General features: G+C 30.6%; 2 protein-coding genes across 2 annotated transcripts; one reads left to right on the top strand and one right to left on the bottom strand.

The window, feature by feature from the left end:
- Nucleotides 1-4992: 4992 nt before the first annotated feature.
- Nucleotides 4993-6123, bottom strand: LOC122596843. The gene is made up of 2 exons (XM_043769491.1): nt 5733-6123; nt 4993-5645 (listed from the first exon to the last, which is right to left on the bottom strand). Exons 1-2 carry the CDS (start codon nt 6121-6123, stop codon nt 4993-4995), a joined length of 1044 nt encoding a protein of 347 aa, XP_043625426.1.
- A 3018-nt stretch (nt 6124-9141) lies between these two features.
- On the top strand, nt 9142-26192 carry LOC122596844 (disease resistance protein RUN1-like). Its single transcript, XM_043769492.1, has 5 exons — nt 9142-9713; nt 23073-24183; nt 24283-24600; nt 24699-25433; nt 25530-26192. The coding sequence occupies exons 1-5, from the start codon at nt 9142-9144 to the stop codon at nt 26190-26192; spliced, it is 3399 nt and encodes a 1132-aa protein (XP_043625427.1).
- The last annotated feature ends 671 nt before the right edge of the window (nt 26193-26863 follow it).

Genomic DNA, 26863 nt, shown 5'->3' on the forward strand with positions numbered 1-26863 from the left:
GGTGGTCGAAGATAATCATGGTGGTATGTAAGTTACAAAAAACACGAGTCACTAATGGTCTCTAAAATGAGGAGTCCCTAAAATAACTTTTCCCTATATTTAGGATAAGAGAAAATAACTTATATACCCAAAAATCATGTTATATATACCAAAATACCCAAAAATTTTTTAGTTTCCATTAAATAGCCATAAAATCGCAAATTTGAATGGAGAATCACAAGTCGGGATGGAGATTCGCAAACAGTCAAAATCGCAAATGAGATTTGCGATTTAGGACAAAATCGCAAATCTCATTTGCGATTTGCGATTTAGGCTTAAAATCGAAAATCTCTTTTACGATCCTGGATCCATATGTATTCGACCCGACCCTATACTTATAAACCTTAAAATCGAATAGTCATTACAAGAATCGCAAACCACCCCCAAAATCGTTGCCACCACCCTCAACCACCCCCGTCAGCCTTCACCATCAACCACTACCAGAATCGATCATTCCATCACCACGTCGGCCATCACCATCAGCCATTCTTCACCATTCCAGTTTATTACATCCCCAAAATCGATTTCATTCCAATCGATTTCATCTAGAATCGAACTGCCCAATTAATCAAGAACAAAACAATGGAAGAAAGTCAAGCAAGTCAAGAAAGTCAAGAAAGGCCCGAGCCTAAGGTTGATATTCTGCCATTTTTCTTATTTTGATTTTGGATTTTTGTGAAGTTTAATGATTGTTAAACATTTATATATATTCTGCCATTTTTCTATATGTAAACTTTTATATATATATTTTAAGATAATGACTAGTTTTATATAAATTTCACAACTTTTATATAAATTTCACAACATTTATATATATTATCCTGGAGCAAAAATCTCACAACTTTTATATAAATTTCACATCTTTTTTATTGCTGTATGTAAGGTTTCTATCTATTTGAATCTTAATTAGTGGTATTGAACATACCTATTTACGTTTAATTTGAATGGTATACTAGTCTTAGTGATGCTACTTGGTTTTTTCTTAATGTTTTTAAGGAATATATCCAGTGTTCGTTGACTTTGAGGGGTAGAATGAGCATAGTTAATGGTATCGCAAAAACTCTTACACCGAGCCAGAAAGAATTGTTTACTACTACTTGTTTTGGCTCATGGCTGCAAGTACAACAAGGCAGCGGAGACCCGTTGTTGACTCATCTATTTTTGCAGCATGTGACTCATGAGGTACCAGTGTCATTTGAACGTGGTGACCAGGAATTGTGGTTCTATTTTTCACCATTTCATTATGCCCGATTTAGTCGCGAGGAGTTTTGCTTAGTGACCGGTCTACGTTCCGGGCGGCATGACTCATTTGGTCCATACATTGAGCATATCCGCACCCCATTATGGGTGTTTCGTGTTTTTCCCAACTACAAGGGTGGTGATACTCTTAAATTGATAGATTTCGAGCAAGTGTTTGAGAGTGGTCATTCTAAGGGGTTGGATGATCATGATTTCGTTCGAGTATGTCTTATATTACTTGTTGAGGCTGGATTTAGTGGAAGACAACCATTGCAACATGTTAGTAGGGATTTGTTATTATTGGCTGAAGATTTGGAAGCATGGAACGTGTTTCCTTGGGGATCATATCTTTGGCAAAAAGTGTATGAACAACTTAGCACTATGGCCAAAAGTGGTGAAAAAGCGGGACATGGTCGTAAATATACTTTAATCGGCTTTATTTGGGCATTTAAGGTATGAAATATAGTGTTCAACACAACTTATTTTATATTTAAATATGTATATCTTATTTATTTAGTTAATTAATTTAATGTGTGTGAATTAAATTGTAGATATGGATTTATGAAGCCTTTCCCCATATGCGTAATTATGCAAGGAAGATGAAAAATGTGATTCCAAGAGCCATTTGTTGGGATAGAATTACGTTATTAAAATGGCCTAAGTTGTTGGAGATTATGCCAATTAACGATGTAAGTGCCACAAATATTTATTTTAATTAGTTTGTATATTTATTCTTAATGTTTAAGCACGACTATATTTTATATGTTGATAGGTTATTGACGAGCCGCTACTCACACTAACACCTACAGAGGATGAGGCTAAGACTGATTGGTGGCAAGCTAGCAAGCGGTTTTTTGATGGGGTAGATGACATGGATCCCCCGACATTTCAGGTTCAAGCTAGGGATCGACTCAATTCACCGCCACCACGATCACCACCTCCTCAAGATAATCGTCAACCCAATTCTCCACCATGATCGACCCAATTTTCCACCATTGTCATCCCCCACGAGACCGACAAAGATGCCACGCATGCATTCTCCTCCTCAACCTCCACTGGGCAACAATGTAACGTCGACTGATCCTGAGATATGTGCTTTGCGGGATGAGTTACGTTCTTTACCTGAGATAGTGTTACCATTACAGAAGGAGGTGATTGCTTTACGACCATTACGTGAAGAGGTGCGTTCTTTGCGGGAGAAGGTTTGTGCTTTGGAAGTGGATCTCACTGCTCTACAGTCGCTAGACGACGCGGTATAGTTTATTTCAAAATCTAGTTATGTATTTATAATTCTGTATACGTTTATTTTGATATTGGTTTATGTACTCGACTTTATATTGCAGGAAATGGATGATATAGATGACATTTGCTATTCTGAGCCAGACCAGCCGTCTGCATTCGTTGTTCGTTCTGTACGACGGGGTATACGCCCCAAACGTGTTGAACAACAATTAAGGTCTCCATACACAACAAGACATTTCAGACGACGTCACAAGAAAAAGGAAGCTCCTAATATTGAGGACCATGTTAAATGTGGTGAGCTAAAACCGATTCTTGCTTCTGAGGCACCCCCCGTTCGACAGACACCTCTCGTTCCATATGTACCTGTTAATGAACCAGAAGTTATATGCCGATTTCCTAGAGAGTATAGAGATGCTAGTTACATACAAAATATTGATTGGACCACATACCAGTTACCCAAAAGTACCATCAGTGTGGATGATTGGTTCAAGTTGGTAGAGACAATTGAGGATAGCACTCTTTGGGCAAGAACTCCAGTCGAATTTTATCTACATGAGCGGGGCCAGGGATGCTACGTTGACTTTTCTCTACACCATCTACGTCATGTTCGTCTTGATCGTAAATGGTGGGGTATTTTATTTGGGGTAGAAGAATCCGGTTATCTTGATACAAGTGTAAGTATTATATTATATATGTTATATGTCTTTATTATCTTAATAAAATGTACAAATCAATATGCTTTTTTTTTTTTATCATATTTCAAATAGCATATCGATGTGTGGAGAACTCGACTTTTGATTCAGAGGTCCAAATTAGTGCTTAGATCAAGGACAATGGATGATGGTGAAGAACGGGAAAAGCTTGAATCAAAATTACGATGGACTATCATGCCTCCATCCTTTATGGATTGTGAGTTATATGTTGGGACACCAGAGTCATATAGAGTCGCTGATGGCAATTGTTCGCTTCATGCTGGATGGTGGATGGTTGATAAGGTTAGCTTACAATCTTTTCAACACATACGTATCAAACAAATTAGTATTTATTTAAAGGCTTGTTTGTAGGTGTTTATCCCTATGTGTGCAAAACGTCATTGGTTTCTTATTGAGCTACAACTTCCGTCATTTAAGGTGATAGTCTATAATAGCTATAATAGTTACTTTGGGGATAAGGAATTGGACGGACTAATAGTGCCTAAATTGAGTAAACATTTACCAAAGTACTTGAATACCATATGTTATTGGGAGAATTCAGGAAATAAAAAGCCAAAAAAGATACAGATTACTGTCGATAAAGACAAGAGTGTGCCTCAACAAGCTTCAGATAGAGGGGATTGTGGTGTATTTGTTTGCATGTTTTTGGAACAGATATGTATCAGACGCGAGAAACCTAAACTCAAATGTGGTATGACCAGTGCCATAGCAGGGTTGTCTTACCGTCATTACATGGCAGCTAACATATATATCCAAAGTCTTCTACCAAGGGGTTATAAAGATGCAGAATGATCAGCAGGTATTAACAGATATCTATATCCTCTTGTTAGTTGCACAATAGGGCGAGAATATTTGAGCAGTAAACATAGTTCATGTGTCTGATTGCTTTTATAAATTAGCAGAATATGATGGTGCTCTTAAATAGAAGTCTCCTTGCTGTTTGAAGAATATGATGGTTGGTCTTTGTACTGTGAAGGAGATGCAGAAATGTGATAAATGTGCCCATTAGTTCTGATGCAGAAATTGTTCGTGTTTTTAATGTTAAATTTTTTAGCAATTTGTGCTCTCTACTTTTGTATGCACCTATTTAATATATTAGTATATTCACTGTAAGGAATATTGTGAGGAGTGGAAAATGAGTGTGCAGTCGAAAACAAGCAAGCAGCAGTTGTATTACGCGTTAGCCCAATGATTCAACACATGGTTATTCCTAGAGCCTGAACTTATCCGAGCCGACCAAAACTGACCATTTGTATTACGAATCCTTTTACTTTTCTCCACTCGTTAATCTGTAAGACTGTATTATATTTATTGCAGCTTCTGCTGTTTCAACCTTGTCTGCCACTATATATCTTATGAATATAACGTCCCGAATACTAGTGTTTTATAACCTAGATATGATAATTCAGAAGTCATTCCATCAACTCTTGTGCAATCTCAAGAGGGTGACAATTAATAAACGCCTTAACATACCTTTTATCCGTCATCCTCAAAGCAGTTAACACTTTGGGCCCATCGATTCTTGGAGCCAAACCCATTTCATCTATCTTCCATGCAATAGTCATTCGCAGTTTCATCACCTTTTCAAGGTTAATGAAAACCAAAATGGTTGACCATGTACAACACTTGCAGGTAGCTTCTTTGTCAACTGATATATAGTTAGGCAGAAATATATAGTTAACGATAACAACATGAATTCAAATAGAATCTAATAAGTTCGATAACAACCTAACTTTAATAATTGATACAAACTTTGCATCTAAAAATCCCTTAAATTGATAGTCCCAAAAGGTGATGAGTGTGACTTCGACTTTGGTTGGGATCTCGAGTTCCCTTTACTTTCCGTCGAATGAACTTTTGATTTTGACGAACATCCATATTCTGTGGGTGGAGGAAAAGATGTTTGTGACAACATGGGTGCTCCACATGTAATCCTTGTATGACCACGTTCTTTGCAACGACTACATGTCGGGTTTTTCTTCTCCTCACCCTTAGACAGAATACGATCACGATTTTTGGGTCGGCCAGGTAGCCTTCTGTCCATAACCGGTGGCAAAACTGTTTGTAAGTCATCTGGTATCTCCCATTCAGATGGATGTGGCATGGGATAGACAATCTCAGCATAAGTCTGACGATATGCTTCTGAAGTGTAGCACTCCATAGCATATACACTTGAATCATCTTGGTTTAGATGAAGAGCAACTTTTATAACATGACCACATGGAAAACCAGAAGTTTGCCATTTCCCACAAGTACACGTCTTTGCATTTAGATCGACAAGCCCATTCAAGTTATGATCTATAACTTCAAACAATGTGTTTGAGCAAGGCTCAACTCTCCATGATGTTGACTTCACAACACGTTTTGCAATCTTTTTTTCTGTCCATGGTGTAACACGATGTTCCAATGTTTCTGTACATTTAAAGAAGTAATTAGCTTGTTGAAATTTATCACAATTATAGATAATAATAATAAGTGAGAAAGTTAAACAAATAATACCTGCAACGTTTCTTTTCCTATAATACCACTCTTGAAGAGATGTGCGGAAAAACTCCATTAACATAGTAATTGGTAATTTTCTTGAATGACGACTTTGAGAGTTGATTGATTCTGCACTATTAGATGTCATGAAACCATACCTTGCTCCAAGAGCGTGCACTCTTGACCATCTTTCAAACCCTATATCATCTAGTGTTCGAGCAGCTTCAGGCAAAACATGTCTCAAACGATTTATATGCCTATTAAAGTCCACTTCTCGATAAGCTTTCACCGCTTTCCAGTATGTCCATTTGTGATGCTTTATACCGGGAGACCTTGCTTTTAGATTTCTAAATAAATGAACAGCACAAAGTCCATGAAAAGCATCTGGAAAACACCTTCTAATAGCCATATCAATTGAGTTTGCCCTATCGGAAATGATTGTCAAATTGCTAACATTTCCTATGCAATCCCTAAGATGCTCCAAAAACCATGTCCACGAATAAGAGGTTTAAGATTTGCCAACCCCATAAGCTATTGGTAAGATCCCATTATTAGCATCCATACCTACTGCTAATAAGTTCGTTCCAAGATATCGACCTTTTAGATGTACCCTATCAACTATAATAACCGGACGCAAGAAAGAAACAAATGAACGTATCTACAAAAAAGTAAATAATTTAAATGTGAAAAATATAATTAAACTAAAAAGCAGGTGGAAAATTTATCTTGATTTACTAACCGCTGCACCAATGGCGATAAACAACAACTCAAAACGTCCATCTCTATCTGTTTTGATATGAGTTACCGACCTGGGGTTTTTCAACTTTAAATTGTGATAATAGGCTGGCAGTTGGGCAAACGATTCTTCTGGTGACCCCCTCAACAATTCCAAGGCATAACACTTAGCTCTCCAAGCTTGAGAATATGAGATACTAATCTTGAACCGGGCATTTATGTCGGTCATAATCTCATGACCCCTATATACCTTTCCTTTTACAAACATCAACTCGGCCAAAAATCCACCCAATACCTTTTTGTTATCAATGAAAGTAGTGACTTGAAACATTTCACAATCTTTTACCCTCCTTGAGATCATACGCCACGTACAACCTTTTTGATCAATTCTACACTTTGTTTCAAAACGATGTTTATCTGATCTTGAAACAACTAGTTGATAGCCGTCTTCCACACATTTCGTATATAAAGCTATCTTCAAGTCTTCCTTTGTATCGAAACAATCACCTTTCTTGATACGATTAACTTTGGTATAACATTCAGCAGGTATCTTTACCAATTCTTCTTCGGGTATTGGAAGTAATTCTGGCATATTCCAATAGTACTCGCGTGGCTTTTTAAAATCCTGACCTCTCTTGTCACAAACTTTCTTCTTTTTTTTTCTCATCATGGAGTTCTTCTTCTTCTTCCCCATCTTCATCTTCATCTTCTTTTGGGTTATATGAATTAAAAAATGGGTGTTCAACAGTTTCTTTCACAACAATATCCTCCACATCATCATCATCATCATCAATAGTTTGTTCCTCAACATGAACTGATTCTTTTTATTTACTTTCACCAAAAAACCAATCTGAATCATCTTCAAGATCATCATATGGACTAAGATCAAAAAATTGTGGATTTTGAGAATGTTGCAAATATTGAATGGGTTGGCTACGAAAATGATCAGAAATTTGTAATTGTTGTGGAACAATGAAATTTTGATGATGATAATTATTTTGTTGTGAATTGTGAACACCGATACTAGGAGCCGAAGAACTTAGTCGATTACTTCCCGTTCCAGATCCAATTTCAGTACTTTGCACAACAACATACAATGTAACAATATCTTCAAAAACACCAGTATAACTCATGAATCGATCAACATCTTCATTATCGTTTAACATGTAAACTTTACCATTTTTCGAATAAGTTAACCTCAACTCACTTTCAACATTTAAACTTAGTTTGTTTGCAACAAGTAAAATTAACTTTTTATAAGTTAACTTATTAACGGGGAGTTGTAGTGACTGATGAAGAGGTTCTGGTTTATATTATAAACTACCATTTATATTCTCTCATGACCCTCCATAACATAAATCTATCCAAACAGTTGATTCCATTACCAATTACTTATATGAAATCATAAGAATATTTTAGATATAATTTTGAAAGAAAAATGAATTGAAGGTGAAATGATCCATGCTATTTTTCTTATCTTTTATGTTATTCAGCAAAAATATGTAACAAGTACAGAAAATCCAGCAAAAATCTCATAACCTTATCCCAAAATCACAAATCGCAAATCTGATTTGCGATTTAGAGTCTAAATCGCAAATTTGCGATTTTGGGTCTAAATCGCAAATCTGATTTGCGATTTGCGAATTTATGGGTATTTTATGAAAACTCAAAAAAACATGGGTATTTTCGTATATTTAAAGTGATTTTTGGGTATTCAAGCTATTTTCTCTTAAGATAATGATATATATGCCTAAAATATAAGTCTAAAAACATGCCTAATACATTAATAAATGACACATGGATTACACTAATTTTTTTTCTTAACCTATACCTTTAATCATGTCACATAATTTTTAGATGCGTCTTTGGTCCTATTATTTAGACATATCAATTATTTTACATATGTTTAAGCTATGTCTTTCTTAAAAAAAAAGTAAGATGCTTGATGTTTTGGGTCCGGTTCTTAATATTGTATTCTGCTACTACAAATATCGTTTGTCAAGATTACTGGACAATATCGTTTGTCATAGTGTTCCGTCAACCAAAAACTATATAAAAAGAAAGATCACAATCAATTTTATTAGTATATAACTTCCTTCTGGTAGTGATTGTATATATAACGATATATATCTCTTTGAAAGGCATATAACGATATATATACTTCCAAGATCTAAGTGGGGGCTCCATAACACTCCAACCAATAAAGCATCTAAACTTATAACTAAATTACAAGTATAAAGTGTCTTCCACAAATAGTCCGATCGATAAGTGGTTGTAGGTCTTGCTTTTTGAGTCAGAGTCAAGTCAAGAGTTCGATCATTATATCCAGCAAAACTGAAAGGTTTTTTTTTTGGGTTAAACTTAAAAACAGACAATCTATTTTTAATAGGGTTAAAGCTGTATATATCTCAATTTCCCCTGTGTAAGATAGAGAGACAGTAACAATATTGCGAGTTACTTTTTGAAGATAAAGGAAAAAACAAAATATGTGTGTTTTGTAAGAAAAAAAAAGAGAATGTATGTGTTGGGTAAACCGTTGACATTGATTTTTGTCATTGTGTTGTTATAAACGCTTCAAATCTTGTGTACATCAAATATATATCTTTCTACCTTTTTTGTCTGTCATTTCAACAGTTCTAAATTTACTTAATTTCAACACTCTAGTTCTAAATTTCTTTTTATACTTTTCTCCATGGCTATGCTGTCGAAACTCTCATCATCAGCATCATCATATTCGATGTCTAATAGCCATCAATATTCTAGTTTTATTTATGATGTTTTTTTAAGTTTCCGAGGTGAGGACACTCGTAAGACCTTCACTGATCATCTATATACAGCCTTGAAGCAAGCTGGGCTCCGCATATTTCGGGATGATGATGCCATTGAGAGAGGACGACTGCTGAAACCAGAGTTGGAAAAAGCCATCCAACAATCTGAAGTGTCACTCATTGTTTTCTCAAAAAGCTATGCAACCTCCAAGTGGTGTCTGGATGAGGTTTTGATGATTATGGAAGAATATGACAAGAGTACTACTTCTTCCACTAATAAGTGTCGTGAAGTGGTGCCCGTGTTCTATAACATCGAACCGACTGATGTTCGAAATCAAACGGGCTACTTTGAAGAAGCATTTAAGGGTTATGATGATGAGGTAACAGGGGAAACAGATGTTCAAAAGAAGATGGAATTGTGGGAGAAGGTGAATACATGGAGGGCTTCTCTTAGAAAAGTTGAATCTCTCAATGGAATGGTATTAGGAGAAGACGGGTATGCATTAAACTATATTTATATTATGGGGATGAGAATATAAGGCTGTTAGGTATGAAATACTTTTTTTTAATTCATAAAATTCATAGGAGCCCAAACATCTATTCATTAATCAAGAAATATTAAAAAAATTGTATGTGAGGAGTTCCACACCTAAGCTTATATGTCGGACAGCCTTATATTCCATTTTCCCTTGTATTATACGAGTATTATCTTAATCTTCAATTATAATCCTAATCATTAAAATTTTCTTTTTCTATTTTTTTTCAAATGAAATTATTTGTTATATCATGTTTAAACATATTTGACATATAATTTTATTGTTTGCATAGTTTTTATTTATTATCATAAATTATGAATAATCATAAATAATTTTTTTTCCGTTTAATTTGTTATATTTATGTTGTCATGCATGATTTTAATTATCCATTATAATCCTAATCATTAATATATAATTTCCGATTTTAAAATTGTATAATAGACCATATAATGAAATACGAAAAAAAAAGAATTACCCTCTGTAACATACAAATAAATGGTCAAACAAACGTAAATTCAGATCAAAATTTTGACAAAATAGGAACTTAAAGAGATAGAAACATTTGGCTTTACTTTAAAGCATTTGTTATAGTTAGTTAAATACGTGCAATACAAAATTAGATTAAGGATATCTCTATCTCTATCTCTATAATATCTCTATTTAACGTGAATAAAAAAAACTTGTACTTTCCATATTAAAAGTTTGTCCCTGATTATCATTGTAGATATACAAACAATTTATGCACCTTAAGAACAACCCTAAGGGTTGTATTTAGCAAACCCCTATATTTATATATTAATTTACATACCTTTTTTATCCACACAAATGTGCCGCTGTTATTGTTCAAAAATGATTTAATATTGATATTGATATTAATAATCAATAAAATTTGTTTTAGTTAACGTAATAATGTTAACGTGTTGCCTATAGATCGATTATAACTATAAGGCGTGTTTGGTTATGCCTTGTGAAAAGCCATCAAGAGAAATTTGATTGAAAACTTATAAACTTAATGGGCTTATATCAACACAAACAACAAAAAAATCATATTAATCGAACTAAAGATCAGCATAGTCAGGGCAATATATCACGAACCATGTGATCCTAATGAATAATTTTATAACCAAGAATTAAATAACAAATGCCTAGTCAGATAAAACGATAATTTACACGTACAGTAAATTAAAATATATTTACCGACTTTTTGTGTTAGCTGTTGACAAACAACTTCTCACAAAAGAATATGTCTATAAGTTAGAAGGGAACAATTAAATGATTTTGACGGCTAAATATATATATTTTTGATTTTTGAATATTAGATTTAGGTAAGAAATATATAGTTGACATTTTATTGGATTTGAAATATATTTTCGAAAAATTATATGCACGATGGAATTGAGTAATTTAATACATGAGAATCGGACATAATATTTATTTTTATTTAATTTTTAATGTAATAAGTTTAAATAAATGAGATTAAAATATAATATTGTTAAAAAAATATAGGAATGTCACATAGGAAAAATCTTACGTGGCACTGTTTTAATATAGGTATGGGTTTTGAAGAGGGCTTTAGAAAGCTTAGTTTACTACTCTTTTAATAAATATATAGATAATATATATATATATATATATATATATTTACTAGGTATATCCCGCGCGATGCGCGGCTAGCTAAAAAGATTATTTTATACATTAGTAAATAGCTATTCTATAGGTTTATTATGTAAAAATTGATTATGTTATAGTTCATGGTTAATTCATGTATCACTCTGGTCACCCTTTTTTTTTCTGGACATGTCGATAGCACAGTCACTTAACCTACTATAGTGATTACACATCCCTTCTAAGAACATTTAACCTAAGATATTTTGATATCATCAACAACACCATTTGTGTAGCCATAAATCGCGTAAAAATGTATTCACCTTATAGATTAACACTACAACAAATCAAACATAAATCGCGTAATAATGTAGTATGTTATATATTCATCAAACGTAATAATATGTACAAAGTTAAAAATGCATGACAAAAATTTAGTCATATAAAATACACATAAATTTAGTCATATGAAATACACATAAATACAATACGAATAAGTAAAAAAAAAAACCAATAAGATAAATAAGAGAAAATCATTATAGTTTTTGCTTTTTATTATATAATAGACTTTGTTTTATGATTAGAATAACAACCAACTTTAGTTAAAGTTTCGGCAAAAAGAAAAAAAATAAAAGAGAAACAACAAAATTGATTGGTCATATATAATCTAATAATATATTCAAATAATTTTTAAAATTTGAATTAGTCTTTAAAGTTGTATATATTTTAATAAATAATATTATTTTTGTCAAATATTGTGCCAATTTACAAGATGCATGGACGTTATTTTATTTTTTTAATATGAGTTTTGATATTATTTTTTTATCTTGTTTATATAATTATGACTAATATATTATATTATATTTAATAAAATAAAATAGATTATTTTGAGAATAAATAAAGGTTATAAAATAAATATATTGTAAAAAATGTATGGGGATGCCACGTAGGATAAAATCCTATGTGGCAATATTTAAAATTAGCTTTAGATTGAAAGAAGGCTTTAGAAGGCTAATATTCTTATTATTTTAATATATATATATATATATATAGATATATTACATTATATTATGTTTTTTTATTAATTCAATGATAATTGTTTATTTTCAAATGAGATTGTTTATTATTTTATGTTTATTTTTTTGAAAAATATTTATTAGATATATATCATAATTTATATGATTTATAAATATTTATGTTCCATTAGTTATACTTTAACATATATGACATATATTATATATTTATAAATTATAATTTTATTATTTGCATCAGTTGTAATCTGATAACTTTTTATATGGGGATGGAAATATAAGGTTGTCTGACACCTAAGTTTAGGTGTGGAACCCCTCACATACTAATTTTTTTAATATTTGTTGAATTTTAATTAAAAGACATGGCCCCCCTGATTTTTATGAATTAAAAAAATAATATGTGAGTGTTTCACACCTAAGTTTAACAACCTAACAAGCTTATATTTTGATCCCCTATATATATATGCTCAGTATATATCTAATCAACTCATAAAAAAATTATAGATAAACCTAAATAAATTTTTGCCTAATATGTATTATAAAGACTAATCTTCAATCATGTCCAATGAACATGTATAATCAATATATATATATATATATATATATATATATCAAAGGTAAATATCAAAATAATAAGTGACAAAATAAATGAATATCAAAAAGTAAAAAACCCTTAAAAGTTAAAAATAAAAATAATAAAATATATTTACATTAAATAAAAACTTAAAACAATCCAAATAAGCAAAAGGTTGAAGAATATACATAATAAAATAATCCTTGACGGAAGGTTTATCATACATAATCAAGGTTTATATTTACGTAAGCGAGTCTTGAAGCATTTTTCCTTCACCTCATGAGGCGTAAGTTTCGAGGCGAACCGAGACGTAAAGTCAAGACGACAATAGAAAAAAAAAATATATAAATTATATATCTAATATCTTATATTAAAAAAGAAAATACTAAACATAAAATAAAGTTCATAATCAATCAAATTACATATTTAATAATAAAGTTATATATTTATTTTAATTAGAACATTGATGTTTTTTAAAATAATATTACTAAAAAAATACAAAAGTACTTTTTAACTGCCCAATAAATAGTGTCATCACATATATCACTATAAAATACTAATAAATTATTAAATTTTAAATTAAAGTGGTACTAGTGGGACTAGTGTTATCGGATAACGTGTGATATTATTCCCGTTCTTTTTTTACTTAATATACTTAATAATTAATAACTTAATGCATTCAGTCAAATTATTAATATTTTTTTTGGACTTAATAAACAAAAATAACCGTAAATTATCTATTTTTTACTTAATTATACATTCAGTTACTTAATATATTCAACACTTAATGACTAACAAAAGAACAACCCCTAAAATATTAATAAATAAATTAAACATGGTACTATATCTAGTGGTATACCTAGCCATTTACATCTTTTCACATCCTCTCTTTTTCAATGCCTCTCCTTAAGATCTAAAACAAAGACTGCATGATGAACAGAAAGATTGTGACCGGAAAACGCCTCGAGCCGCTTAAACGCCTCTTACGCTTCTACACCGCCTCATCTACCAGAGGCATACGTACCAAAAGTCCGCCTTGAGGCGCCGCCTCATACGTGATACATGTACGTCTCGCCTCAAAACGCACCTCGGGTGTGCATCGAAACCGTTTTTTTAAACCATGTACATAATCAACCTACAATTGACAACAAAATAAACTAAATGAGATGAAAAATAACATAACATAACAATTGAATTTCAAATAATGAACAAATATAAACAAAATGTCAAAAATAAAATTAAAATGATATAAGAAAAACCCTAAGTTTTTTTTTCAAGAAAATATATAACCGTGATTTTTTTTAAAAGATGGGAAGAAGGGGAATGATATGAATAAGAATGATTAATTAAAATTTAGGAAGTATATTAATAATTTTTTTGAGACAATTTTAAGGATAATATGCATCCTTAAAATTTAAAAAGATTTATTTTGATAAGTATTTATTATAGATTTTAAATATAATTATTTATTAAATAAGCAAAAAAATATCTAAAAAAAAAGAGAGGACCCTAGAGTAATTAAGATTTAGGAAGGAATTTTAAGCCAAAAGGTACTATTAATAGTGTCAAGTATATAGTCAATTTCCTCTTATAGGATAGACGATTGTTTTTAATATAATTATTAGATTAGGATATAGTCTAAAAAATGGTTAAAGATTACAATTGTTTTTAATTATTGATATTAAAACAATACGGTTCATAATGATAAGATCGAAGTTTTATTATCATTAATTATTAACATTATATGCTAATGATTTATCTAAAAACTAAATTTTTTTTTTTAACATTAAAAACTAAGTTTTTTAGTTACACGATGCGCGACTATATAATTTATTTATCAAAGCTTTTAATAATGATATTGATAATTAATACAATGAAATTCAACTACTGTAAAAGTATCAAACTCAGATAAATTCTAAGCTATATATACTTTTTCTTAATTGTCATCGACAGATCCTAAATAAAGTTAATGGCAACTCAAAAACTTACGGATTTTAAAATTCTCAGGGAAATTCGGTTATTATTAGTGATTCTGTTGTTGTTTGTATCATTTTTCCATGTCAAGCAGCTGCCATTCATCTAAAAGATTTAGATTTGTTAAATATATTTGAATTTCTTATTAAAATTTAGATCTGCTAAAGATTTTCTATATCATATATCATATAATACTATAAAGTTATCGGATGAAATTAGTTCTTAAATAAATAAATTATAATTATAATATTCCATATAATCTTTACCTAATTAAATCAAATCTTTTGTTTAGATTAAAATTTATATATATATATATATACTAGGTTTTTGACCCGCACGATGTGCGGTAATTTAAAATTATTGTACTAGCACAAACTTAATTCGTAAAAATATTCATGAGTATTAAATTAGAAACCATAAAAAGATTATATTACCGTATAACATACCAATAATAATAGGTGACGCCCAAATGGCTGCCCGCTTCGACTACCACTAAGTTCACGGTTTGTAAAACCATGAAAGTTTTGCCTTCGATTTTTAAGTAGATTGCTTATCTATATATTAATTGTTTGATTTAAGGTGGTGGGTAAATGACTATAACTTGTGGGTTTTTAAATAGGTTATGCCAAAAACTATATACATATCATCATATGTTTTAAGCAAATATTATTATCACGCAAGGATATTCATGAATTTTAAATTATATAATCAACAAATTAATTAACTTTTTAATATGGTAATCTTATAAAAATAAATAAATAATACATTCTATAAGTTTGATTTTTGAGTTTTTTATGTCCAAAATAGTGACAGCAAATATTTTTATATTAAGATGGTCACCAAAAGATCGTACTTGTCAAATATTTTTACCAAATTTAGATCTTGTGGATCATATAGGGGGTGCTTCTTTATATATATTACATAAATCATTTTTTAAATATTATATGTATATATTTGTTATTTAGCTAGAATTTAGTATTTTATTTTATTTAAGATAAATATAGTAAAATAAATATGAAGATGACACATAAGATATATCCTATGTGGCAATCTTATAAGATAGTGTTAAGTTGAAGATGCTCTAGAATCGTCCGGTTAACTACTGTTTTAATAATTATATATATATATATAGATATAGAGGAAGGGTTATTTAAGAATCCACAAATAAAAAAGAACTCAAAACCATTCTAGACAACTCATTTTTTTTTTCTCTTTCTCTCTCTTCAATTAAATAATAAAATTCACCCAAATCATTCAAAATGCTTTATCTCACAAACCGTAAATCATTAGGCAAAATAAAAAGCATGGGTAGTCTTAAAAGTTTCGTCCTCTTTCATTAGAGATCCAATTCGATATACTTTTGATGATTTTTTTATTTTCGTTTTTTTCCTCTTGTACATGTGTATGATCATTGTTTTCACATATAAATTAGTAAATGAACATATGTACACAACAATAAAGGTTAAGGGCGGAACCCGTCAATCCATGGCGGAGCCATGGTGCCTAAAGGCGGAGCCCGTCGATCCATGACGGAGCCATAACGGCTAAGAGCGGAGTCCGTTAGGTAGATCACCCATCACCGGTCACCCCCTATGACCTAATCACCCTCTATGACCTATCACCCTATGACCTATCACCATCTATGATCTATTACCCCCACTTAACTTTGGTTTATAAATATCCTTAAGGGCGAAGCCCATTCCGAATCATAATTTTTTGTTCAACTTACACATGTGTAAGTTCAACCTACATATGTGTAAGTTAGTGTAAGTACAACAATAAAAAAACAAAAATTAAAAAGTCATCAAAAGTATATCGAATTGGATCTCTAATGAAAGAGGACGAAATTTTAAGACTACCCATGCTTTTTGTTTCGTTTAACGATTTACGGTTTGTGAGATAAAGCATTTTGAATGATTTGGGTGAATTTTAATTTTTAATTGAAGAGAGAGAAAAAGGGAAAGAATGTGTGACCCAAAATGATTATTGAGTTCTTTTTATTTTATGAGTTCTCAAAATAACTCACCCATATATATATATATATATAATAAACGAGAGCAAGTACCCGTGCGTTGCGGTGGTAAAATGATGAGGGTTATAGGACATAAAGTGTGATAGGTCATATGAGGTTATATGTCATAGAGTGTCATAGCCGAATGCCTTCGTACGGGCTCAACCCTCGGATTTAAAAATTCGTTGAAAGTATATCGAATGACATCTTTAATAAAAGAGCATGAAATTTTAAGAACACCCATATAATTTTTATAACTTATCGATGTACGATTTTTGAGATAAAAGATTTTGAAAGAATTAGAGGAATAAAATGATTTATGCAGGAAAAAAAAGGTTGTATGCATTGATGTATGGTACATCATGCATTAATATGTGTATATTGTTGAAATTTTATGTTAAAAGTTGAAAAATGGATTTGCTTTATAATATAGTATAGATATAGATATAACAAATAAATATAAATATAAATATAAATATAAATAATGAATACATGTCTATATCTATATATAATAACTAGGTTTTTGGCCCGTGCGTTGCACGAGGTAACACAAATTTTTAACCAATAACTCAACAAAATCTCAATATGAAAAAAGCAATATCCTAATTTGTGTGAAATTCAAGTATGAAGTCAACAAAGCACAAAGTAATAAACATCATTACAATGAAGAAATTCTAAATATCGGGATCGGTCAAGTGTTTTCCCCTTTTCCCCACCTTTTTGAACCCTCCTCATCATCTTCTCACAGCCAAGAAATATTTCACCATTATTTCCCCATCTCTTTCCACTTAAAAGACGACAACAAAACCAAGAAAAAGATGAACCAAAAAAAGTGAGAGGATGGAGAAGAATCAGGCACCACCATCACCTCTTTGCTCCCGACCCGTAGGTATAAGGCGGGGTGGTGTTCCACCCGTCATTGATCGGCCGCCACTTACTCCCCTACATATTCCATCCACCCTCAAATAATTAAAAATAAAGTATATAGAAACATAAATTCTAACATAAATTAAGACAACATTTTTCGCGATAACTCGTTATGTAACAAAAACAACTAAAAATCATAATAGTTAACAATTTATAAACCAAAAGGGGTTACATTATAGGTTATATGTCTTGTATACATCTATACAAAAATGTAACCATCTCACTCTTTATATATTAAAGTTATTAGGTTACACACTTCAATGTGTTTACATACACTCTAGTAATTCTATTTTAGACAATCAACATTTTTTAATATAAAAAGGCGAAAACTATAAAAAGAACAATATAAAGAACACCAACAAGTATTATCTTGATTATCTATAACCCCTTATAAAACAAACTGATCTCTCATATTTTAGGAAATTTAACATTTTTTTATACCCAAAATACCCCTATTTCTTAATCTTAATTTCTCTATACACTTACTTTATACTTATATACTATCTAATAAAGAAAACAACTCTCTATTTAAATGTTGCATGGAGAAATTATCTAAAATAACATTAATGATTAAAAATATATGATCTTCATTAATTCTTTTAAATCAATTATTTTTACATCAATTATCTACTATACACCACTTGACGCCGCCTCCACCCCCAACATTTGCTCCCACCACCACATCGTCATCGTCACCACCACCACCGTATTGTACGAGTACTATGCTATTTAATACTAATAACTTGTTTTGCTAAAAAATAAACACACTTTCCTACCTCACAATTTAGTAAACCACGCATGAGTATACGGTGCCCCAATATAAATAGAAAGTAAATTTATATGGGGTTAAATTGAGAGATATGATATTATACTTAACAAAAACAATCAAGACTTTTTAAGGAAGTTATAACGCTTCATTAGTTGCGCGACTCGAAGAAGTATTTAAAATCTTATTTAGATCAATTGGCTTAACTGATTCACTAGTATAGAAACTGTGTCGGTTCGAATCCAGCTTTGTGCCTAAGTTCTGTTTATTAGTAGAGATCAAGACAACATTTATACGTAGCAGCTTACGTGTCAACGATTAAGAGACTAACGACGTGAGATCGCCATGTAGGAAAAATATGATGTGGCGAGCAAAGAACCATGCCACGTATGCACTTTGAGATAGAGAATTATATATATACTAGGATCTTTTACCCACGCGATACGCGAATTGTTATAATTAGTAATTGCATTAAGAACATGACAACTTCTAAATAGTTTACTATTAACATTGTTTATGCAAACTTATATACGATCTCTATAATTTCACCATATTCATTGCATAAAAGATTTAACTTCATCTAGAAAACAAAATTTGTAAATAGGTAAGAAGCTTTGAATATAATAAAGTATAAAAAATTAATAAAAAGAAGCCGCTATTCAAGTTAATTTTGAACCTATCTCCCAAAAAAAAAAAAAAAAATCACCTTACAAAAATCTTTACATTACCTGTCAAAACACATATTATAAATATGATAGAAATTGTTGAAAGAAATGACATCCTAAATTACTAATAAAGCTATAAAAAAGCAATAATATAAACCGAAATATAATATAAATAAACACCATAATAATTGTAAAAAACGTAAAAGGTAACATATTATGTAGAGGATATTTGAAATCATATAATCATGAGACTTATGATCTCATCTATCTACTATGATAGTAATTTTTTTTTTCTATGTTTTAATATTTAACTTAGTTAAGATAGTTTTATTTTATTTTTATATCTAGATATTTGTGTATATATTGCCAAACTTTATAAGATTTAATATGGAGTATTATTTATAGCAATCTAATCTTATTATTTATATGTTTTTATAGTGCGTTGCACGCACTAATATTAATTTATAACAAATAAGTCAACAAAAGCCAGTATAAGAAAAACTTCAAATGAAACAAAGGCATAATTTTTATGAACTTCTTGTAACCTTGAATATATAATTGTACATAAAGAAAATAGATAGTTAAGAAGACAATTACAGTTACACGTCATATGGTTACAATAATATTCACATTAAGTAAGAAATAACTTATCATGCATATATAAAAAGATGTATCATGTTAAAAAAAAAAAATAACAATAAATCCTTATTTAATGGAATAAGAATTAAAATATAATAGGTTACATAATTAGAAACCAAATTAATATTACAATAATTTAAAGAGAACATCCTTATAATCAAATTAATGTTGAATCCAATCTTGAGAAAAATATCAAAATTTTTGAAATAGTTGAAGCTATTTTAAACTCATGTCTTGAAAATTAAATATAAAAAAACAATTAACAAAATCAACCTACATAAATTTTTAAAACTCAAAATCACATATAGAAGTACATATTTTTTTTGAACGTACAAAAATACATATTAGATATTATGTAGTTAATTAAGATTTTTATTGTTTTGGAACAATAAATATGATCATATGATATCCATATGCCGAAATAGATAACATAGAAACAAAATCAATTGGAAATCTTTATTATTTTTCTTAACATAATTTTATTATTTTATTATAAGTAAGATAGATAAATATTGTGAAAAAAACCCTGGAGATGACACGTAGACTAAATCCTATGTGACAAAGTTTAAAGATAGATTTGAGTTGACGTGGATAACTTTATAAAGCTAAGATTACTACTGTTTTATTATGTATGTATGTATATATATATATATATAGAGAGAGAGAGAGAGAGAGAGAGATAGGGTAGAGTTAATGTGAGAACCACAAATATGGAGAGATTCGTGAGAACCACTAGTTTTCCTCCATCTTTCTTTTTTTTTGTGTGGTTTTTTATTTTTTTATTTTTCATTTTTTGAAACCTTTTTTTGTTTTTTATTTTCTTTTAACAAAAACCCATTCCAAATAAAAAAAATTAATAATAATTTTTTTGTAAAAAATCATATGGGTTACGTGCTAAGAAAACGTATGGATACGGTACGGGCGTTGCCCTACATCCGTTTTAAAGGGGTTGTCACCGGACGCATATTAGAATTGTATGGATTTGATGGGTGGATCCAAGAGATGGTGACGGTTGTTACGGTACGGGCGTAACCCTTAATTCCAAGGGCAAAGCCCTTAGAGATGATTTTCAATGGTTCTCACGGTTCTCACCATATATGTTGGTTCTCACTTGATCCCTTCACTAGAGAGATATATCTAAAATTTATCATATAAGGTAATTGATTTATTTATTAGTATTAATAATAGATTTTAGGACTGTGACTAATATACGGGTTTATGACGTTATCAATATTAGATGTTAATTTGTTATGCTTTAAAATTTAGTTTAGTATTTTTTATTAATAAAAAACTGATCTATATTGTAAACTTTCAAATTTTATATCTAAATATCTTTTAAAAATATATTCATTGAAGTTGTTTACTGTGACATGTTTAGCGATATTTGAATATTACAAAATCATAATATGTCTATCGAAACGGTAGATTATGACATACCTAGCGATATTTGAACATTAAAAAAATCATAAGAGGTCACTATCATTTTATTTAATTTATTGTTACATATGGTATATTGCATTCTTATTTTACACTATAAGGAATAATATCTTATTTTTAGATGAAATATATTCCAAATATTTTAATAAGAATATAACAATGTTATATATCTTTCCTATAAAAATTATGTTTTATATGCTTTATTTCTGTTATAAGTCTTATGACATTTATTAAAAAAATACTTCAAAAAAGAATAATAGTACAATTATTTTTAAAACTTTAATATTTATATATTAAAATTTTATTTATTTTTATGTAATCTTGTGACCAAATTTTATTTATTTTTAAGTAATTTAATATTATATATATGATAGAAGGTACAACTTAGATATTAGCTATTATTTTATTGAATATATATTTATTATTATTAGATATATATTAGCTATTATTTTTTATTTATTATATTGAAATTAATAGTTAATTAGTGTAAAATTGTTATGAAAAACAAAGAAGTGTAAAATAAAGGTAAAACTAAAAACAAAAGTAAAACTTTAGAAGTAGTTAAAAGAGATATTTTGGCATTTTTTTTTTTAAAATTAAGTTATGTCACATAAATAAGAATATATATTCGAGATGATTGTTAAAAAAATAGTTAAAAGAGATATTTTGAGTTTAAGAAACACTCCCCGTTTTACTCAAAGTTTTAAATTTGATCATTCGAAGTAGCAATAAGATGAGATTTTTCCTTCCGAATACTTATAACGACTCATGATTTATATCTCGTTGTCTAGGGTACGTGCAAGACTTTATCGTTGTCTAGGTTTCCTATATATATCGTATCGTGAATGAATATTCGAAAGAAAAAGAAATATCTTTATTATGAGTATTATCTAACTACAAAAAGATATCTTCGTTATCGACATTATTAAGAAAATCAAAATAAATAAATATTATGATATTTAAGTGTGTAAAGTATTAAATGAAAGTTATAAACTATCTCTAAATATATTTAAAAGAAATACTTTAATTCTAAAATGCATAAGTTTCAATCCTTAGTTGAAACTTAAGTTTTAATTAAAATCATTAGATCAAAATGATGATGTCTATAAATAGAATACTATTTCTTATTGTTTTATGTCGTAAATTTTATTAATAATGAGTTTATATAAGATTTTTATCATATAGTGTAATAAATATTAATTATACGTATTTACTTTTACATCGTTAGTACCTTATGATATATATTAATAAAAGATATTATTGATATGTATACGGTGTCTAGAGTAATCAAAAAAATACAAGATTGTAAAAATGACAACACCACCATTTTTCAATATCTTTTATCTATGTTTGTTAAATTACGATATTATAAAAATTTAATATGTAATTAATGATATCTAATATATAAAAATTTTAACAGGTAATATCTACATATAACTTTACACCGTCACAGAAAATATAATTAACATAGATATCCTATTAATAACTTTTGATACAAAATACTTTTTAAAATATTAGTACATCAAGTTTTAACCTATCTTATTTATAACTATTAATTATATTATAAGTCATAACAACCCTAAATTAACTTGCATTTTTATTCTCATGGGTTTGGAATTTATGTAATATATTGGTAGAAATACTTCGAATGATACAAAGATATTGATTGCTTTGAATGGATTAAATTTAGGTTTGAGGCCGAATGCATAACTGACATCGTCAATGTTGTACGAAAGAAAGTGAACTATAATGCCCTATACATTAAAGAGAAACTGGTGGGAAGGAATAAAGATGTTGCTGAGATTGAATCATGGTTGCAAGACATGTCGCCCAATTCCACAATCCTTCTCATTAATGGGATGGGAGGCGTAGGAAAAACGACAATAGCCAAATGTGTATATAATATGAACTATCGTGAGTATGAGGGAAGTTGTTTTCTAGCAAATGTTAACGAGAAGTCTAATCAATCTGGCGGAATGCTTCTCTTGCAAAGGCAACTTCTTTCAACTACTTTGAAGAGCGAAAAGGAAGAAACTATTTGGAATGAGTACGAGGGAACCATTAAGGTTGCGAATGCTATATACAACAAAAAAGTTCTTATTGTACTTGATGATGTTGCAACATTGCGACAGTTAGACACATTACTTGGACCACAAAGATTTTATGCTGGAAGTAAAGTGATTGTAACAACGAGGCACACGTGGTTATCTACTGCTTTCACAATTCCTCCAATGGTCCAAACAATCAGAACACTATCCAACGATGACTCTATTGAGCTCTTTAGTTTGTATGCCTTCCCTCAAAAGCAACCCATTGATCCTTACTATTATCAATCAGAACAAGTAAATCAAGTAATTCATCACTGTGAAGGTCTTCCTTTGGCTCTTGAAGTGTTGGGTTCGAATCTACGTGGGAAAAGTATTCCTCAATGGAAAGACGCCATGTCCAAGTTAGAAAAATATCCTCTTGATGGGATCCAAAAAGTTCTACAGCTGAGCTATGATTCTCTGGAAGATCACCATGATAAAGATCTGTTCCTGCATTATGCTTGCTTTTTTGTGGGAGAAGATGAAGACTTTATTGTTAAGGTATTAGGTGAATGCAAGCTCTACCCTATTATTGGCATCAAAAATCTAACTGATAGGGGTCTACTATATATCGAATATGGGAAAGTGGGAATGCATCAACTAATCAGGGAGATGGGGAAACAAGTTGTCCGCCAAGAATCACCAAAGGATCCTGGGAAACGAAGTAGATTATGGGACCATGAAGATTGTATCAACGTGTTGCAAGAGAATGTGGTACGTGGTGTATTCCTGTACATTATATCATAACATATATAGTACTCGATCCGACATCTAATCATACCCATACTTCATCTTTTTTTCTTTATTCATCAGGGTACAAAAAATGTAAAAGGATTTAGGTTGGTTATGCAAAACATGAGGGATGCTACTTCAAAGTATATAGGCAAAAAAATGGTGAGGAATGAAACAAACTTCAAAATTAAATCCTTAGAAAAGATGAAGAACCTAATGCTACTTCAACTAAGCTATGTAACATTTTTTGGGGAATACAAGAAGTTGCCTAAAAATTTAAGATTATTGAGCTGGCATGGTTTTCCTTTAAAATGCATACCATGCAATATTCCTTTGGAGAAGTTGGTTGTTCTTGACATGAGTTACAGCAAATTAGAGCATGTTTGGGATGACTTAAAGGTATATGTTATGGCATTTCCTTTTAATACCCTGAGTATTGATTGAAAAACTCTAGTTATAATATATACTCATCATACTTTTGTTTTTTCATATCATAGATAATTCGATCATTGAAGATCCTTAATCTTAGCCACTCTGTTAAGCTAATCAAAACCCCGGATTTTGGTGGACTCCCTGGTCTAGAGAGTTTGATTTTGAAAGGATGTACAAGTTTAATCAAGGTACATGAATCGATTGCAAACCTTGAAGGACTTGTCTTGATAGATCTAACAGATTGTAGAAGCCTAAGAAATGTTCCATGTCTACCTAGATCCCTTGAGTCAATTCAAATGTCCAGTTGCCCAAACATTGAGGCTGTTGGACGTTTTGAATGGTATGGTATAACTTCATTACCTTCTCTTTTGGTACATTTGAATATCTCATATTGCAATTTGTTTGACACTTCTTTTCCGAATGACTGGAGTAATCTAGTCTCACTTTCTGAGTTGAGAATTGACGGAAATAATGTTACTCACTTACCAAAATGTATACAAAGCCTACCTAGACTTGCACATCTCTTTGCAGTAAGATGTTCACAGATGCAATCAATTCAAGGAGTCCCAAAAACACTTAGAGAATTAGATATCGAGGGGAATATATCGTTGAAGAAAATAGAGGTTTCACTAGAGGTGCTACTCAAAAAGCAAGGCATCTTGGTCAGCAGTTTGGAATGTCCAAATTTATGTTACATGCAGGGGAATTTCAAGTGGCAATCTATAGACAAAGTTGAGAAGAAAATCCTAAAAAAGTTAGGGTTAGGAACGGAAATGGGTCTTCATTATTCTAAACAAAAGGTGCCATCTGGCTATGTTCTGCTTTATAGTTACTTATAGCTTTTTAATAATTTACAAATGCTGATGGTGGTTTGTTTTACATGATAATGCATGCAGGTGGTATTTGAGTACGGTATATTTAGCACACTCATTAGAAAGGAACAAATACCTTTTTTTTTCACATATAAAGAAAGGGGCCCACAAATATCATTTAAAGTTCCTTGTAATGATACTCATAGAATAATAAGTGGCTTCAACTTGTGTATAGTCGTTCCTCCGATATGCTATGTTTCCTTGCATGAATCGAGGATTGAAGTATATAATATGACCAAAGATTTGTTGTGGATCTACTATCCTGGATTTTTTGAAAAGGCAACGTTAAAAGGGTGGTGGTTAAGTGTTTGGAGGTGTGGCAATATGTTACAAGAAGGAGATCAAATCTTCATAAGCATACGTTATAGAGAAAAGTTTTGTAGGCAAGTAGAGGAATGTCGTGTAAACCTTATATATGATGATGATGATGATGATGATGATGACGACGACTGGGCGGAAAGAAAGGAAGTCAATGATGATGAAATAGTAATAAGATGGACTGATCGAATGTTTATAGATATATCTGATTATGTTCACACTCACATGACCTATTATATTGGAAAATCTAGGGCGATAGATTATGATCGAGGACTTCAAGGTGGATTGGTATCGTGGATGATAGATGGAGAAAGAAGGGAATTAATGACCTCCAAGTCTGTATATAAGCCAATGAAAGCCCAAGAATAATGGTGACCCAGCTCACTATTTTTTACACAAGTCTTGATTACGTTTATTGTTCATCTAATATATAAAGGTAATACTGATCGTTACCCTTGCAAATTATATGCATTCCTGTTTTAAGTGTCAACGGTATTGCTTTGTATGTTTGTAGCTTTTTTCAGTCACTGAGGAGAAAAATCATTTGAAAACTATTGTTGGCCAAAGCAGCAGACGAATGCCAAAGCATGGGTAGATACGACTGATGGAGAAGCTCAGGACCAGAGACGTCATGCTCTTAAGTTTCATCTAGTTGGTGTGTTTGGGCTAATGAAGATTTTTTTGCATGGATTAGGACTTAAGTCATCCATTTCAAAGAAGGAAGATTATATAAAGAAACCGGAGATCTCCATAGTCGAGAAAGAAGACATTAACAATGAAATAAAGTTGCTAAAGAGGCTTAATTAATAGTGACTCAATAAGAATAAAGTCATTAGAGAGGGAGGATGATCGTTTCCGATCAAAGATAGCTATATCGGAGTCAAATGTTCGATTGTCGAATATTGAATTTCTATTATTTTGGATGTTTTTTTAATAAATAGTTATGTTTCTATAATATGGCGAACAACATGGCAGTTGATAGACAGTGAGGCAAAACAGAAAGTAGAGGCTTTGATGAATGAATTACACAACACAAAAGA

This window comes from Erigeron canadensis, chromosome 4 (assembly GCF_010389155.1).
Source record: "Erigeron canadensis isolate Cc75 chromosome 4, C_canadensis_v1, whole genome shotgun sequence".
NCBI classification, from domain to species: domain Eukaryota; kingdom Viridiplantae; phylum Streptophyta; class Magnoliopsida; order Asterales; family Asteraceae; genus Erigeron; species Erigeron canadensis.

Coding starts and splice junctions, on each gene's coding strand:
- LOC122596844 (XM_043769492.1), top strand. CDS start 9,142: ATGGCTATGCTGTCGAAACTCTCATCATCAGCATCATCATATTCGATG. Junction 24,601..24,698: donor ATGTTTGGGATGACTTAAAG/GTATATGTTATG, acceptor TTCATATCATAG/ATAATTCGATCATTGAAGAT. Junction 25,434..25,529: donor TTCATTATTCTAAACAAAAG/GTGCCATCTGGC, acceptor TAATGCATGCAG/GTGGTATTTGAGTACGGTAT.
- LOC122596843 (XM_043769491.1), bottom strand. CDS start 6,123: ATGGCTATTAGAAGGTGTTTTCCAGATGCTTTTCATGGACTTTGTGCT. Junction 5,646..5,732: donor TAGGAAAAGAAACGTTGCAG/GTATTATTTGTT, acceptor TTAAATGTACAG/AAACATTGGAACATCGTGTT.